Source organism: Carcharhinus amblyrhynchos, chromosome 18 (genome assembly GCF_965287045.1).
Source record: "Carcharhinus amblyrhynchos chromosome 18, sCarAmb.v2.hapA, whole genome shotgun sequence".
NCBI lineage: Eukaryota > Metazoa > Chordata > Chondrichthyes > Carcharhiniformes > Carcharhinidae > Carcharhinus > Carcharhinus amblyrhynchos.
Window position 1 is genome coordinate 23107426 of NC_137341.1, and position 18268 is coordinate 23125693.

The 18268-nt window shown below is 47.1% G+C and overlaps 2 protein-coding genes across 2 annotated transcripts in view; both read right to left on the reverse strand.

The window, feature by feature from the left end:
- The window catches only part of vap (vascular associated protein), a 38138-nt gene extending 34272 nt beyond the window's left edge, over nt 1–3866 (reverse strand). Inside the window, exon 1 of the mRNA XM_080206554.1 lies at nt 599–3866. Within this exon, the coding sequence (XP_080062680.1) occupies nt 599–3647 (3049 nt within the window). The 5' untranslated portion in view covers nt 3648–3866. The remainder of the gene's footprint in view (nt 1–598) is intronic.
- On the reverse strand, nt 3689–15859 carry LOC145355185 (uncharacterized). Its single transcript, XM_080207098.1, has 4 exons — nt 15553–15859; nt 11417–11797; nt 4100–4576; nt 3689–3705 (listed from the first exon to the last, which is right to left on the reverse strand). The coding sequence occupies exons 1-4, from the start codon at nt 15857–15859 to the stop codon at nt 3689–3691; spliced, it is 1182 nt and encodes a 393-aa protein (XP_080063224.1).
- Between the last annotated feature and the right edge of the window lie 2409 nt (nt 15860–18268).

Here is an 18268-nt window from a genome sequence, read left to right on the forward strand (position 1 = left end):
ATCTGGTCATTTTCACTTTGTGGGATAATAAAAGCAAAATACTGCAGATGCTGGAGATCTGAAATATAAACAGAACATGCTAGAAAGAAAACCCAATAAGTCTGGCAGCATCTGTGGAGGGAGAAACAGAGTTAATACTGAGCCTGATATGACTCCTCTTTTTGCTTTGTGGGATCTTACTATGTACAGTTGGCTGACATGTTTCCTCTATCACAACAGTAATTACACTTCAAAAATGTTTCATCAGCTGAAAGGATTTGGGACATCCTGAGATCATGAAGGGTGCTATATAAATAAACATATTTTCTTTTTGCTAAATTCCACAGTTTCACAATAGAAATGTGTTAACATTGCTGTGTCACTAACAGTGCCTTTGGACAGACCCCCCTTATCAATTCTAGAGAAAGTGAATAAATCCACAACTTTCCCTGCTCCTCCATCCAGCTCCAGGGGATGAGTTGTTCTGACTGTGTTTACAATTACCTCATGAACACATTGTTGGTGTTGCCCAACACAGTAAGCAGAGAAACTCTGGCCTCAGGTCAAAGTCAGTTCTGACCATTCAAGCTTGCGATTTGTCAGTTGTCACCAAACTCACCTTTGATCATTGGCAGTTTATTTCCCACGATGAAAATGTGTTTATGTTTCTCTGTTGGAGTGAACGATGAGACTGAGTTCATCACTTCCCAATGTCTGCCTGATGTAGGTTGATGCATTGTGATTTGCACAGCTTTCCCTGATGGCGTTGTGTTAACATGCGAATGCAGTTGCTGGGCTGTTGGTAGCAGGGATGTCAGTATTCCCATTGCTGGGGTGGGTGAGCCTAGAGAGGTGTCATCTCTGCCTGGCGTCCAGCTGTTGTCACTGCCAGGTGTTGGGGTGTTGGGAATGCTGGGAGTTATCACTGACTTGGTTATCACTGCAACTGTTGGAAGTGATCTGGTTCCTTCAGGAGAAACTGAGGACGCCAAGGTTGGGACTACCCCATGACTAGTTGGCAATGTCCCTAAATCAGACTGACCCCAAGTCCAAAGGCTCTCAGAGGTGGCGGTGTGAGCAGCAACAAGTGTTGACAATATTTCCCTTTGCCACTGTTTGTTTCCTCCAGGCTGGGTTGATTGGGTTGGATTGTTGCTAAGATTCTTTGTGTCAACATGGGTAACACTAGGCCCTGGTGAACCATCATTAGGCTGTGATCCCAACTGGTTCAACTGGAGTGTCGACGATAAGGGAGGCCCCTTACTGGTCACAACCTTTCCTTCCTCTTCATCAGAAGGAAAAGCTGGAGGAGGAGGAACTGTAAACTTCAAATGAACAGTGGTTGGCCAGGCTAGTTCCCCACTTTCTGAGACAGAGGTTTTAGGGGAGCTCCCAAGTGTTTGTGAATTCCTGCTGCCTTTCTGGTCAGTAAAATGTTGAGATGCTGTCTCAAAGGTGGATACAGATGGTAGAAGCTGTGCCAGATTTGTCACTGAAACAACAGGGTGGGTCAGCATGGAGAGTGAAGGTGGTGTTGGGTGCCTGGTATCAGGCTGAGTTGGATCTAAGGATCCTGGAGTAAAGAATGAAGTCCCTGAGGCAATGAGTGGTCTGCTCACCTCCTGGAAGGTTTGGTTCATTACTGGGGCTGAGGTCTTTCTAAACCTCTCACCTGCAGGTGTGGGTGACTCAATTGTCCTTCCTGAAGATGACACTGGATTGTTAGATCTGAGCATTGTGGTTTTACTTGAAGTTGGGGCAATGATTCCTCCGGACCTGGTCAACGGTGGAGACTCCTCCAACCTTTTTGAAGATCTCTCTGGCATCCATGTGAATGGCGGGCTGGTTGGAAAGATCTCTTTATGTGGAGATGCACTATGATTAACTTCAACAGATGGTGGGCTTATATTTACTGGTGATTGTGGTGTAATAGGCTCTGGAGCAAATGTTCTTGGGCTGAATGATGGGACGCTGTCATCAGATACAACATTACCCTCAGTTGGAGACCCACCTATATTTTTCCCTCCAGAATTTGATGGTGAGCTGATTCCTTGCTCAAACCAATCAGTTTTACCAGAAGGTTCTGTGGTAACTATCATTTCAGTAGTGTTGTCAAGGAGTGCATTCATTCCGTTGCCATCCTTTTCAGTTCCTGAAAAGTCAAAAAGGACTGAGATTTCTGAACTGCTTTTAGCATCCGGTGTAACCTCTAACCTTTGGCTGTGAGTTGTCATTGCCTCAGTCATTCTGTCTTTGCTGATAGTGAATACTGTCACATTCCCACCATCCCCCACTGGGGTGTCTCTGGTATTCACAATCTCAGAGCCTGGGCCTGTAATATCAACACTGTCCCCAGTCTCTTGAACTGACACCATTTCACCTCCATTTCCATCAGAAATGGAAGCAAGACTCATTCCCGGAGTGAATGAAACAGAGCTGGGGATTCTGTTGTTGAATGATACCCCTTGTGTCGTGAGGGCATTTTCATTTGTTACTGGGAACTGTGATCCAGCACTCTGTGATCTAGCACCCTGTGTTGTGACGGCACCACTCAGAGAGGCAACTGTTGGAAGTATTTCAGAGAGACGTGCACTGCCACTGGGTCTGGATTCATAACTCAGTGTTGCTGTATCTGTTTCAACGCCATTAGTAACTTCCTGTACTGGAAGGCTTGAAGAATGGGTCATCAACTCAGGAAATTCAAACATGCTCCAGGAACTGGATGTGGATTTAATCATTACTTGGCTGAGAGCTGGTGTAATGGTTCCACCAAAATCTGACGAAATATCTTTGAAATCTAATGTCCAGTGAGTGGTTTCTGGCTGATTCACTGTCCCTATCCTAAAGCTGTCTACAAGATCCTGCGTAATTACATTTTGAACGGAGAGTGATTCTGAGGTAGGAATGTCAGTGATCTGAGAGAAGAAAAGCATGTGTTGATCTGACTCACTTTCCTGTTTCCTGTCTTGTTCTGACTGAGGTGTGATAAGTTCATTGGAGTTGGCAGGGAAACCCGGAAGGGCGTTTTGGTCCCGGCTCTCAGTCCGTGCTGTCGCACTTGCTGTGCTGGATCTTTCCACCCTGTTCACAGAGCCACCCCCTGGGGACATCTCCACCACTCCCTCCTCAGTAAGAATACTTAAATCAGGTGAAAGGTCATGGGCTGGGGTCAATATGACTGGAACCTCCATGTCATCCCATGACTGGGGCCTTGTCACTAACTCCATCCCATGGTCTGCCGAATGAGTGATGCCATGTGTGTCCGAGCGGCCCTGCTGGCTACTCCTGAACTCATCCTGGGAAAGCTCATCTCCCAGAATGTCCGCTGTGACTGAGGAGATTTTAAACGCCATCGTGAGAGACGGTGGTGTTGACTGGGTAATTGATGTTTGGTCGGTCTTTGGTGAAATGCTGCTCACAACATCTCCTGAGATCTGTAGCAGGGACTGTATTTCTCCCGGTGAAGTGCTGAGCAGGTGGGTATTGACATCACTTCTGGTGTCCGCATAATCTTCACCATTATTCATCTGAGTGGGTTCCACAGACCATGTGCTGGGCAGCTCCTGCCCTGAACTGGAATTTTGCTGTGAGTCAGGGAACACGCCCCAGACACTTTCTGATAACTCCAGCATAGACTGCCTGCTTGGTTTGCTTTCACTTTGACTCATTACATCCCCCTGCCCTTTGTCTGGAACAGCTGAAGATGGAGCTAATGCATTCTTCTGACTTAAAAACAGTGCATTATCAGATAAGAGAAGAGAGGAGGGAAAGCTGGGGCTAAGAGAGAGGGTTGAGCTGAGGTTTGGTTTGGAATTGAGGACAAGAGCGGAGACAGAGTTTGTTCCAGAAGGGGTGGAGGAGCTCAGGTCAGAAGGAGAGGATGTGGGGGAGGGGGTAGAAGATGTTGGGCCAGAGGGGGAGAGGGAGATCAGGCCGGAGGAGGAGGGGGCAGGGGAGGTCGGACCAGAGGGAAGGGGAAAGGTCAAGCCAGAAGGGGAGGGGGATGTCGAGGGGGAGGGGGAGGTCAAGTTGGAGGGGGATGGGGAGGGGTTGGGTGAGGTCGGGCCAGAGAGGGAGAGGGAGTGGGAGAGGGAGTGAGAGGGGGAGGGGGAGGTCAGGCTGGAGGGGGAGGGGAGGATGGAGGTAAGGTAAAGTTGGAGGCTGGACTTGGAATCTGAAGGAGCAACTTTAAGCATTTCTGGTCCTAATGAAGATTTTGATCTTTCTGCGGAAGTTTGTGTTCTCAGAGATTTGAAGTTGAATGTGGTACTGAAATCTGAGTGGGAATCCTCTTTTGCTGGGACTTCTCCTGGCTGCAACAGAAACCGAGTCCTCCTTTGATCTGAAGGATGTCTGGGAGACCAGGGAGATTGATGCGTCCAGGGAGGCTTCTGTCTCTTCCACACTGTTGACATGCTGGGATAGTCCGAAATGAATTGCTGCCCTTTTCCAGTTGCTGTAGAGAATGTGACAGCTTCTCCTTTGCTGAGGTAAACTCGCTCACCCTCTCCCTTCACAGATGAAACTAATGGAATCAGAGTTCGCATCTCCTTGGCTCTTGTGTCAATTTCTCGATGGTTAGCATCTGGTACAAGCACTAGGAATGAGAACAAAACATGATTGGAATTTCATTAGCAGAGCCTGGCACTCAGATGCATGACTGGAATTGTAATAGCACTCGAACTGCATCACTCCCTCACCAGTCACACCATGTTTAATATTCAGTTAACAAATCCATTTGCAGCAACACACACATAGCACACAGTGATAAAAACCGTGCATTACGGGGTCTAAAGTTAAGGAGAGGGTACAGGTAAGGGAAGAGGCCGAGGATGTCCCAATAATAGAGGGAGTAGGGGGCGTGAGTATGATTGGTGGCGTTCTGGCAAATAGGGTCCAGGTGAAGGCTGGGATGAAAGCACTTTATCTGAATGCACGAAGCATTCGGAATAAAGTGGATGAGCTGGTGGCGCAGTTCAGCACAAATGGATATGATCTGGTGGCCATTACAGAGACGTGGCTGCAAGGTGACAGGGACTGGGAGCTGAATGTCCAGGGGTATCAAGTGTTTAGGAAGGATAGGCGGGAGGAAAAAGGGGGGGGCGTAGCTCTGCTGATTAAGGATAGCATCAGGGTGGTAGCAAGGGATGATATAGGAGCCAAAGAGCAGAAAGTGGAATCGTTGTGGGTGGAGATTAGGAACAGCAAAGGGAGGAAGACGCTGGTGGGTGTCATCTATAGGCCCCCAAATGATGATCTGGAGGTGGGGCGGGCTGTTAACACGCAAATAAGTGCGGCGTGCAGGAATGGAATGGTGATAATTATGGGGGATTTAAATGTACATATTGATTGGTCGACCCATGTTGGACGCGGTGGGCTCGAGGAGAAGTTCTTGGAATGCTGCCGGGATAATTTCCTTGAACAGTGTGTGTTGGAGCTGACGAGGGAGCGAGCTATCTTGGATCCGGTGCTATGTAATGAGGCGGGTAGAATTAGGGACCTTGCGGTGAAGGATCCTCTTGGGGAGAGTGATCATTGTATGGTGGAGTTTCTGGTGCAGATGGAGGAGGAGAAAGTGGGTTCCCGGACACACGTCCTTTGTTTGAACAGAGGGGAGTACGGTAGGATGAGAGAAGAATTGGCGAATGTGGACTGGGGGAGTGCGTTGGAAGGTAGGTCTGCTGAGGAGCAATGGAGGATCTTTAAGGAGATCTTTCTTGGTGCTCAGCAGGAATTTATTCTGATGGTTAAAAAGGACCATAGGAGGAGAGGTAATAAGCCGTGGATAACGAAGGAGGTGAAGGAAAGTGTTAAATTAAAAGTGGATGCGTTTAGAGTAGCTAAGAGTAGTGGGCGAGAAGAGGATTGGGAGAGGTTTAAATGTCAACAAAGATTGACAAAGAAGTTGATAAAGGAGGGTAGGAGAAACTATGAAGCTGGGCTAGCGCTTAATATAAAAAAGGATAGCAAGAGTTTTTATAAATATATCAAAGGGAAGAGGCTGGCTAGGGTGAACATTGGACCCTTAGAGGATGAGAAGGGGGACTTAGTGGTAGGGGATGGGGAAATAGCTGAGGTCTTGAATAACTTTTTTGTTTTGGTCTTCATGGAGGAGGACGTGAATAATTTGCCGGGTGTTAGCGATGGAAAGGTGGTAGGACTGGAGGGTCTCAATGACGTTATTGTTACTAGAGAGGCGGTGCTTGACAGACTGGAAGGACTGATTGTGGACAAGTCCCCAGGACCGGATGGAATGCATCCGAGGATTCTGAAAGAAATGGCGAAGGTGATAGTGGATGCCTTGGTGGTTATTTTCCAAACGTCGCTGGATTCTGGGGAAGTGCCGGATGATTGGAAAACGGCTAACGTTACGCCGTTGTTTAAGAAGGGTGCCAGGCAAAAGGCAGGGAATTATAGGCCGGTTAGTTTAACGTCTGTTGTAGGTAAAATGTTAGAATCCGTCATCAAGGAGGAAATAGCGAGGCATCTTGAGGGGAATTGCTTGATAGAGCAGACGCAGCACGGTTTTGTTAAGGGGAAGTCATGTCTGACAAATTTATTGGAGTTCTATGAGGATGTGTCTAGGGCGGTGGATAGAGGAGAGCCGGTGGATGTGGTCTTTCTTGATTTTCAGAAGGCGTTTGACAAGGTTCCTCACAAGAGGTTATTGCAGAAGGTCAGGGGGCATGGAGTTGGGGGTAGGGTGTTAGCGTGGATAGAGGATTGGTTGTCAAATAGGAGGCAGAGAGTGGGGGTCAATGGGTGCTATTCGGATTGGCGGTTGGTGACTAGTGGAGTGCCCCAGGGGTCGGTGCTGGGGCCTCAGCTATTTACCATTTATATAGATGATCTGGAGGAGGGAACCAAGTGTATGGTGTCAAAATTTGCTGATGACACCAAGATTGGTGGAACGGCAAATTGCGCAGAGGGTGTGGAGAGTCTACAGAAGGATCTAGATGGGCTGGGCGAATGGGCCAGGAAATGGCAAATGGAATTTAATGTTGGCAAGTGCGAGGTGGTCCACTTTGGTAGGAAGAATGGTAGGAAGGATTATTACTTACATGGCGAAAAACTGCAGCAGGCGACGGTGCAGAGGGACCTCGGGGTCCTTGTGCATGAGTCGCAAAAACCCAGCTTGCAGGTGCAGCAGGTGGTCAGGAAGGCGAATGGGATGCTGGCCTTCATAGCGAAGGGGATTGAATATAAAAGTAGGGAGGTCTTGCTGCGGCTGTATAGGGCATTGGTGAGGCCGCAGCTGGAGTACTGTGTGCAGTTTTGGTCGCCGCACTTACGCAAGGATATTTTGGCCTTGGAGGGAGTGCAGAGGAGGTTTACTAGGCTGATACCGGAGTTGAGGGGGTTGAGCTATGAGGAGAGGCTGAATAAACTAGGCTTGTACTCGTTAGAGTTTAGAAGAATGAGGAGAGATCTCATTGAAACGTATAAGATGATGAATGGGATGGATAGGATAGAGGTGGAGAGACTCTTCCCGCTCAGAAAGGATAGTAGGACTAGAGGGCACAGCCTCAAGATAAAGGGGGGGCATTTTAGAACGGAGTTGAGGAGGAACTTCTTCACTCAAAGGGTGGTGAATCTCTGGAATTCTCTGCCTGTTGAAGTGGTGGAGGCTGCCTCGCTAAATATTTTTAAGATGCGGGTTGATGGGTTTTTGATAAGCGAGGGGATTAAGGGTTATGGGGAGAGGGCGGGAAAGTGGAACTGAGCCACGACAGATCAGCCATGATCTTATTGAATGGCGGGGCAGGCTCGAAGGGCTAGATGGCCTACTCCTGCTCCTATTTCTTATGTTCTTATGTCAAAAGAGAAAAACACACAGCTTGCATTCATATAGCACCTTGTACATCCCAAAAGTGTTTCAGAGGAGTGCTTTCAAATAAAATGAACACCTAAAGCCACATCAGAGATAATAAGGCAGATGACAATAAGCTTTGCTTAATAGGTAGGTTCTACAGAGTGTCTTAAAAGGAGAACGAGGAAGGAAGGTGGAGAGGCTTATACATGGAATTCTACAATTTAGGGTGTCTGAAGGTGCAGCTGTTGGCAGCAGTGTGAATAAATGTTGGGAATGTGCAAGAGGCCAGAACTGAAGGAGCAGATAACTCGGGTGTGGAGTTATAGAGCTGGAGTAAGGTACAGAAATAAAGAAGGTTCTGTGAATAAAACATTAGAGTACTGCGTCCTGTTCTGGTCAACCATATATTGAGAATTTCTTCTCTCAAAGAGCGGTGAATCTTTGGAATTCTTTACCCCAGGGAACTGTGGAAGCCGAGTCCTTGAACTTTCCCAAGGTAGACATTAATAAGATTTTAATTAATTGGAAAATTAAGGGTTAGAGATAAGGCAGAAAAGTGGTCTTAATGAGTATTAGATAAGCCATGATCTTATTAAATGGTGCAGCAGCCTCGTAGGGCTGAATGGCCTACTCCTGTTCCTATTTCTTGCCTTATAGTATGACAGGAAAGATGTGATTACACTCGAGTGTTGAGAGAAAATTTGTAAGGGTGTTGCCAGAAATGTAGAATGTTTGTCTTTGATTATGAGGAAAGAGTATATGGACTGGGTTTGTTTTCTTCGTAACAGAGAAGGTTGAGGAAAGATTACATTGAGGTCTATAAAATGAGTGCCTTAGATAGAGTGGATGGCAACGGCTGATTCCCCTTAGCAAAAAGGTCAATAACCAGGTGCCACAGATTTAATAAAGCAATTGGCAGAAGGGATTAGAGGAGAACTGAAGAGATTTTGTTTTGAACCAGAGGTTTGAGGAGATCGAGGTATACGGCACATAAGTAGGCCATTCAGCCCATCATGTCTGCAGCAGACAAAGACAAACCACCCAACTATTTTAATCTCATTTTCCATATCATTGAATGCAAATGCACATCTAAATACTTCTTAAATGTTATAAGAATCTCTGCTTCCACCACCCTTTCAGGCAGTGAGTTCTAGACTCCCACCTCCCTTTTGGTGAAAAAGATTTTTCTCATATTCCCACTAAACCTTTTGCCCCTTACCTTAAATCTCTGTCCCCTAGTTATTGATTCCTCCATCAAGGGAAAATGTTTTTTCCTGTCTATCTATGTCCCTCACAATTTTATACATCTCAATCATGTCACCCCTCAGTCTTCTCTGCTCTGAGTCTATCCACACGCTCTTCATAACTAAAACTCTCCAGTTCAGACAGCTTCCTGGTAAAATCTCATCTGCACCATTTCAAGTGCTAGCACATCCCTCCTATAAATGTAGGTTACAGAACTGTACACAATACTCTAGCTGTGGCTAACGAACATTTTATACAGTTCTGATACAACTTCCCTGCCCTTAATTCCTGCCTCAGCTAATAAAAGCAAATATACCATATTCTTAACCACTTTACCAACCAGAGCTACTGTCTTAAGGGACTGGTTTACATGCTCAAAAAGGTCCCTCTGATCCTCAATGCATTCCAGGGTCCTGCCATTCATCATTCATCATATTCCCTTGTCCAAGTGAATCACCTCACACTTATCCAGGTTCATTTCCATTTGCCACTGATCAGCCTATCTGACCAGCCTATTTCCACTTGTAACCTAAGGTTAATCTCCTCACTATTTATCATCCTACCAATTTCCATATCATCCACGAACCTACTGATCAATCCTCCTATATTCAAGTCTAATTCATTTATATAAACAGCAAAGGCTGCAACACTGATCCCTGTGGGACCCACTGGACACAGAAAAACACCCCTTGACCATCACCCTCAGCGTCCTGCCACTCAGCCAATTTTGGTTCCAATTTGTCAAATTTCCTTGGAATTTCCCATGGCCTCTTCACTTTGCTGTCAATCCCATATGTGGGGCCTTATCAAAAGACTTGCTGAGGCCCAAGAAGATTACTTCAAGTGCATTGCCTCATCTACACACCCGGTTGCCACTTTGAGAAATTCAGTCAAGTTGGTCAGACATGATCTTCCCTGAACAAAACCATGCTGATTGTTCTTGATTAATCCCCACCTCTCCAAACGCAGATTCATTCAGTTCCTCAGAATTGCTTGCAATTGCTTTCCCACCAAGAGGTCACAGGTATAGGTCGAGAGGCGGTAGATTTAACTGAGATTTGGAGGAACTACTTCTCACAGAGGATGGTGAATTTGTGGAATTAGCTGTACCAAAGCACGATGGAGTCTGAATTGTTAAATGGTCTTAAAAAGGAGATAGATATATTTTAATTAAAAAATGGATTAAAGGCATATTGGGAACAGGTAGGGAGGTGGATTTGAGATCAGGAAGAGAGCAGCCATGATCTGATTGAAGGGTGGAGCAGGCTTGAAAACCTACTTCTGTGTCTAATTCCTATGTTCCACCACTGATGTTAGACTGACTGGCCTGTAGTTTCCTGGTTTTTCCCTTCCCCTCTTCTTGAATAATGGCACCACATCTGCTCTCCTCCAGAACCTCTTCTATGGCCAGTGAGGAATTGATCTAGAATTCACTCCCTCAAAGGGTGACTGAGCAGAAACCCTTGAATTTAAAAATGCTTCAACATGCAGTTGAAGTGCCATAAACTAGAAAGCAACAAATCAGGAGCTGCAGAGTGGGATTAGAGAGAGAGAGAGAGCGTGTATGCGTGGGACTGAGGGAGGGAGATTATGTGTATGTGCGTTTGGGAGTGGGGTGGGGGAGAGAAGATGGGGGGGGAGGGGAGGTGAGGGTGGGGAGAGAGTTGGGGGAAAAGGGGTGGGGGGCAAGGCGGGGGTGGAGGGGGGCAAGGCAGGGGCCGAAGGGGGCAAGGTGGGGGTAGGAGTGAGGGAGGGCAAGGTGGGGGCGGGGTGGCAAGGTGGGGGTAGGGGTGGAGGAGGGCGGGATGGGGGAGGTTGGGGTCAGGGGGCAAGTCAGGGTGGGATCAGGGTGGGGGTGGGGACAGGGGTGGAGTGGCAAGGCGGGGACAGGGGGTGAAGATGGGGAGGGGGCAGAGGGGGCAAGGCGGGAGTGGGGGTGGGGGCCAAGGCAGGGGCGGGGGAAAGCCAAGGGGCTGATGGGGGGGCGAGGGGCAAGGGGGTGAGAGTGAGCACCTTAATCTCAGTTTTGGCTTTCTGACTCTCACCAGCATCCACTGATACATTTAACCATGGGCACACAGCCAGTGAGTGAATGAGCAACTTGGGACTCAGAGCAAGCCAGACACACACATACACAGGCACACTGGCCCTCTCACACTCTGCTCATTTCTTTATGAATTGCTCTATTTGTTAATGACTTTGCTTTACCTCAGCTCAGGAAGTGTTTATTTTCTTAATAGTTTTTTCCGAATTTTGTCTTCCCAAAATTTGCTCTTGAATGAGAGAATATGTAAATATGGCCTCCCCAGTGAAAGGGATAGATAAACTTTCTATAAACATTTCCAAATAACTCGTGATTTACAAAGTATCACAACTCACCTGAGTACCGCAGACTGAATCCTTGTTTCATGCCATAAGCTGATCGTAGGGTAACAACACCTGGCCCTTTCCCTCGAATCACTAACTTTCTCCCAATCTCAGGAATGCTCCAGAACGGTTGACAGAACTGCTTTTCTCTCTGTGTTGGCCCCAATTTGATGGCCAGATAAGAAGAGGTGCAGCTGGTGTCTGTCCGGGACACTGTCTGGTAGGAGATAACCTCCAATTCAACAGTCTGTGAAGAGGGTGCTTGCAGAATCCAGGAGCACTCGGTCCCATTGATAGAGTCAGACACCAGAAGATCATACTGCAGGATTCTACTGGTGACACTGGGCAACAGAACACCTCCACAGTCCGACTGCACTGAAGCGAGTAAAAGTCCTGAAGGAGAAAGAACCCAGTTAATGACTCATCGTTTTAGAAGTTTGAATTTCCTATGGATAAGATTGTAACCCTGTGTCAAAATCCCTTGATAACCTTATGTCTCCTTATCTCCGTGATCTCCTCCAGCCCTACAGGGTTCTGAGATCTCTGCACTCCTCCAATTTTGGCCTCTGATGCCCAATTTTAATCATGTACTGTCCACTGCCCTGGCCCCAAGCCTTGCAATTCCCTCCCTAAACATCCCCAAGTCTCTTTGTCCATTCGGCCTTTGGCCAAGCTATTGGTCGTCTATCCTGCAAACTCAATGCTAGTTTTATTTGATAATGCTACGATATGCACTGGTAAGTTTTATTATGTTAAAGATGCTACATTAATACAAGTTGTTGTTGTGTCTTTGTTCACTCCTTTCTCCTGTTGCCATGTCACCTTTCCTCAGCCAGTCCTTTCCTACCTCAACTACTACTCAGCCGTGAGCCTCGACTGAGACTGAGGAGGGCCGTAAGGTTATGCAATAAGTCTAACCCTTCACACTCACACAGAAGCTTCTATTTCTTTAGCACCTTTTACAATCTCAGGACAAACTAGTGTCCTATACAGACACTAAAGTATTTTTGAATAGTAGTCATTGTCGTCAGATGGGAAACATGGCAACCAGTTTTCACACAGCAAGATCCGAAAAAACAGTATGATAACGACCAGATAGTCAGCTCCAGTAATGTTGATTAAAATATTAGCCCAGTACTTGAGGTAGAATCCCCCTATTGTGTTTTGAAATAGTCCCATGCGAGCTTTATTTCCCTGCTATTATATTCCCTGCTACTAAATAAATCTGTTGGACTTTAACCTGCTGTTGAGAGACTTCTTACTGTCTAAATACACACGATGTGGAGAGGCCCATGTAGGACTGGGGTAAACACAGTAAGAAGTCTCACAACACCAGTTTAAAGTTCAACAGGTTTATTTGATAGCAAAAGCCACTAGCTTTCAGGCCTCTGACCCTTTGTCAGGTGAATGAAGAGTTCTGACCACCAACAGGGGGTATAAAGAGACACAGTTTACAGAATACAGATTAGAATGCAAATTTTTACAGCTAATCAAGTCTTAAAGTTGCAAACAATGTGAGTGGAGATAGCATTAAGCATAGGTTAAAGAGATGTGTATTATCTCCAGATAGGGCAGTAAGTGAGATTTTTCAAGCCCAGGCAAGTCATGGGGGTTACAGATCGTGTGACATGAACCCAAGATCCCTGTTGAGGCCGTCCTCATGTGTGCAGAACTTGGCTATCAGTCTCTGCTCAGCGACTCTGCGCTGTTGTGTGTCATGAAGGCCGCCTTGGAGAACTCTCACCCGAAGGTCAGAGGCCAAATGCCTGAACACTTCAGCAGTCACGGGCATTCTACACACTTCTGCACACGAGGATGGCCTCAACCGGGATCTTGGGTTCATGTCACACTATTTGTAATCCCCATGCCTTGCCTGGGCTTGCAAAATCTCACTGTCCTGTCTGGAGACAATACACATCCCTTTAACCTATGCTTAATGCTATCTCCACTCACATTGTCTGCACCTTTAAGACTTGATTAGCTGTAAAAACTTGCATTCTAATCAGTATTCTGTAAATTGTGTGTCTTTACATCCCCTGTTCGTGATCAGGATTCTCCACTCATCTGACGAAGAGTCAGAGGCCTGAAAGCTAGTGGCTTTTGCTACCAAATAAACCTGTTGGACTTTAACCTGGTGTTATGAGACTTCTTACTGTCTAAACACACAGTTAGTCCTGTTACACACACAATCAACACTGGGAGTCAATCCTGTTACACACACAAACCCATACGGTCAGCACTGGGACTCAGTCCTGTTACACAAACCCATACGGTCAGCACTGGGACTCAGTCCTGTTACACAAACCCATACGGTCAGCACTGGGACTCAGTCCTGTTACACAAACCCATACGGTCAGCACTGGGACTCAGTCCTGTTACACAAACCCATACGGTCAGCACTGGGACTCAGTCCTGTTACACAAACCCATACGGTCAGCACTGGGACTCAGTCCTGTTACACAAACCCATACGGTCAGCACTGGGACTCAGTCCTGTTACACAAACCCATACGGTCAGCACTGGGACTCAGTCCTGTTACACAAACCCATACGGTCAGCACTGGGACTCAGTCCTGTTACACAAACCCATACGGTCAGCACTGGGACTCAGTCCTGTTACACAAACCCATACGGTCAGCACTGGGACTCAGTCCTGTTACACAAACCCATACGGTCAGCACTGGGACTCAGTCCTGTTACACAAACCCATACGGTCAGCACTGGGACTCAGTCCTGTTACACAAACCCATACAAACACTGGGACTCAGTCCTGTTACACAAACCCACACAGTCAGCACTGGGACTCAGTCCTGTTACGCGCACACAGTCAGCACTGGGACTCAGTCCTGTTACGCGCACACAGTCAGCACTGGGACTCAGTCCTGTTACGCGCACACAGTCAGCACTGGGACTCAGTCCTGTTACGCGCACACAGTCAGCACTGGGACTCAGTCCTGTTACGCGCACACAGTCAGCACTGGGACTCAGTCCTGTTACGCGCACACAGTCAGCACTGGGACTCAGTCCTGTTACGCGCACACAGTCAGCACTGGGACTCAGTCCTGTTACACAAACCCATACGGTCAGCACTGGGACTCAGTCCTGTTACACAAACCCATACAAACACTGGGACTCAGTCCTGTTACACAAACCCATACGGTCAACACTGAGACTCAGTCCTGTTACGCACACACAGTTAGCACTGAGACTCAGTCCTGTTACGCACACACAGTCAGCACTGAGACTCAGTCCTGTTACGCACACACAGTCAACACTGAGACTCAGTCCTGTTACGCACACACAGTCAACACTGAGACTCAGTCCTGTTACGCACACACAGTCAGCACTGGGACTCAGTCCTGTTACGCACACACAGTCAACACTGAGTCTCAGACCTGTTACGCACACACAGTCAGCACTGGGACTCAGTCCTGTTACGCACACACAGTCAGCACTGGGACTCAGTCCTGTTACGCACACACAGTCAGCACTGGGACTCAGTCCTGTTACGCACACACAGTCAGCACTGGGACTCAGTCCTGTTACACAAACCCATACAAACACTGGGACTCAGTCCTGTTACACAAACCCATACGGTCAGCACTGGGACTCAGTCCTGTTACACAAACCCATACAAACACTGGGACTCAGTCCTGTTACACAAACCCATACGGTCAACACTGAGACTCAGTCCTGTTACGCACACACAGTCAGCACTGAGACTCAGTCCTGTTACGCACACACAGTCAGCACTGAGACTCAGTCCTGTTACGCACACACAGTCAGCACTGAGACTCAGTCCTGTTACGCACACACAGTCAGCACTGAGACTCAGTCCTGTTACACACACACACACAGCTCAGTCAGAGCTGGAACACAAATCTGTTCCAGGGTCAGACGCGGTAGCAGAGATCCAGTTATTGCTGGGACTTTACTATCACACATCTGGAAGAGCAATGTTTCGACGAGCAAATGTTTCTAGAGTAAAAGGCACTGTCCCGATCCACAGATATGCAAATACATCATCTATAATAATTTACTGCAACAACCGCACAGAACATGATACAATGTAATGGCAGAATAAAGAGTTGTCCTTGTGATCGTTCCGCTACTAAAACATTCTGTTACTGGGTGAATGTTGAGCTTTACCTGCTCTGCTCAGAAGCAGCAGCCAGCTGCTCCGGGCTAACATCATCCGGCCTTGTAGCTGCCCGGCGGCGGGAGTGGGAGAAGCCGAGGTGCCGGGAGAGGGGAGCAAGCGGCGGGCGGGCCAGGAGCTGCATTTATCGGAGTGAGAAGCAGCAGCACAAGGATAGCTCGGCGCTGGCGGTAACTGAAAGCTGGGAGGCAGCCGGAGAGGATTTCCGCCGTGTGTCTGCATGGGGAGGGTGGGGGGAGAGTCAGCACACAGCCTGACATTGGCAATATGCAGCTGGGAGACGGCTGTTCGGCCCATCGTGTTCATTGCCAGCTCCGAGAGAGCTGTCCAATTACAGAAAGATATAACAACGGGATAATTATGGATAACTTGGCGCCTTTTCGCCGTAAAGCGCAGTACACTTTGGGGAATTTGGGGTCTGGTGAATTATATTTGAAAATAATACTCGCTCGTGCCACAACGCGGTCAAAACAAAAAGTGCGGAAATAATATAAACCTCCCTGAGTGCGACCGCCAATGTCTCAGGATCTGGGGATCAGCGTCTTACTGCAGCGGGAATAAGACTCCAGCCCTGACTGGGGCTAAGATACTCTCTGCACGAAAGGTGATCACTGCAAACTCGTCTTGGTGGCCTCCTCTTAGGTCCTTGGTGCTCAGGGTCATAGAGCAATACAGCACGGAAACCAGCCCTTCGGCCCAACCGGTCCATGGTCCCCTCCCAACTAGCCCCAATTACCCACGTTTGGCTCAATGAGTAATACTAAATGACGTTCTCACCTGAGAACACCATCCACATGGTACATAGTTTTGCAACGTTGTCTACCTGATATCCTGCAGGAAAGGATGTCCCAAGGCTTGGTACATTGGGGAGACCATGCAGACGTTACAACGGATGAATGAACACTGCTCAACAATCACCAGGTAACAGTATCCTCTTTCTGTCAAGGGGAACACTTCAACATTCAAGGGCATTCAGTCTCTGATCTTCAGGTCAGGGTTCTCCAAGGCAGCCTTCACAACACATGACAGCGCAAAATAGCCAAGCAAATACTGATAGCCAACTTCCACACACAAGGATGGTGTTCACCGGGATCTTGGGTTTATGTCACACTATCTGTAACCTCCACGACTTGCCTGGGCTTGTAATATCTCAATAACTGTCCTGGTTTGAGACAATTCACATCTCTTTAACCTGTGTCGCATTGTCTGTACCTGTAAAGATCTGATTACCTGTAAAGACTCCATTCCAACCATTATCTTGTAAATTGAATCTGTGTCTGCGTATGACCTGTTTGTGAACACAACTCTCCACTCACCTGAAGGAGCAAGGCTCTGAAAGCTTGTGCTACCAAATAAACTTGTTGGTTAACCTGGTGTTGTGAAACTTCTTACTGTAATAGGGAAAAACACAAAAGTATCTGTCCTGAGTCACTATCCTGTGATGATAGCTCTGAAGTTTGTGTAGACGTATGTGCATAAAGAAGTGTATAATATATATGGATCTTATATATACATTTTTAATTCGTATATAGTGGTTCACTGATTGACTTACTGGATTGCTATTAGAGTTCAAATCCCAATATGGCTGTTTGAAAAAAATCATTAATAGAAAAAGTGACCACAAAGATGTTAGTTCATCGAAAAAAATCCAACAATGTTACAGATACCATAGAAAGAAAGAAATCTGCAAATGAGAGTTAGCACCTTCAGAAATGGTTCCCTCATTGAGAGTCAGCACCTTCAGGAACTTATGTGGTGCGGTGATGGCCCAATGGTATAATCACTAGTCTATTAATACAAAAATTCAGTTAATGTTCTGGAGACCTGGGCTCAAATCCCGCCAAGATAGAACAAAGAACAAAAACAGCCCGGGAAACAGGCCCTTCGGCCCAATGAGCCCGCACCGCCATTTTAATATTACCAGTCCCCCCTCCACCCCTGACCCCTATCTATTGTTTTTATGGCAATCCACATTGAGGGAAACTAATTTAGGGACAATTTATTACTTCCAATCAGCCTAATAGCACATCTTTGGGGTGTGGGAGGAAACCGGAGCACCCAGAGAAAACCCACGCAAGCACGGGGAGAATGTGCAAACTCCCACAGACACTGGCCCAAATCTATGTATCTACACAGCAAACAGTGATAGTCACTGAGCTGTCACGTTGCCCAGCATCTGGTCCAGTTTAAGCGCACACTAACAAGATGAAGCACTAGGCCAATCTCAAACATTCAAGAGCAGCCCCAAGTACGACCCATCGCGTGTATGCCCCTCGTTGGACAACAAGGCGGACCGACTTAAAACCTGTGAATTAAAAGAGAAAAAACATTATCGTCATCCCATAGCCTTTTCCATTACCAGGGTAGTCCCACTGTTTATGAACTTTATTTAAAACAATCTCCTATATCCTCCCATCTCCAACCCACTCATGTGCCTAAGTTACTCAAACAAATCTAGCGTGCCTGCCTCCACCACCTTACTTGGCAGAGCACTCCACCCCCACTACCCTCTGTGAAAAACCTCCCTCTAATATCTGTGTTATACCTCTTCCCCCCTCACCTTAAGCCCGTGACCCCTCGTACTGTGTGTCTCTAACATAGGAAGTAGCTTACCTCTGTTTATCTATACCCTTCATAATCTTATATACACCTCTATTAGATCCCCCCTCAGTCGCCATCTTTCAAAGGAAAACAGCCCCAATTTGC

What these genes read in the sequence shown, in the direction of transcription:
- LOC145355185 (XM_080207098.1), bottom strand. Translation starts at nt 15,859, where the DNA reads ATGGGCCGAACAGCCGTCTCCCAGCTGCATATTGCCAATGTCAGGCTG. An exon ending in GCTGCTTCTGAGCAGAGCAG is followed by an intron (nt 11,798 to 15,552) that starts GTAAAGCTCAAC and finishes TTTCTCCTTCAG; the next exon opens with GACTTTTACTCGCTTCAGTG. An exon ending in ATTCAGTCTGCGGTACTCAG is followed by an intron (nt 4,577 to 11,416) that starts GTGAGTTGTGAT and finishes TCTCATTCCTAG; the next exon opens with TGCTTGTACCAGATGCTAAC.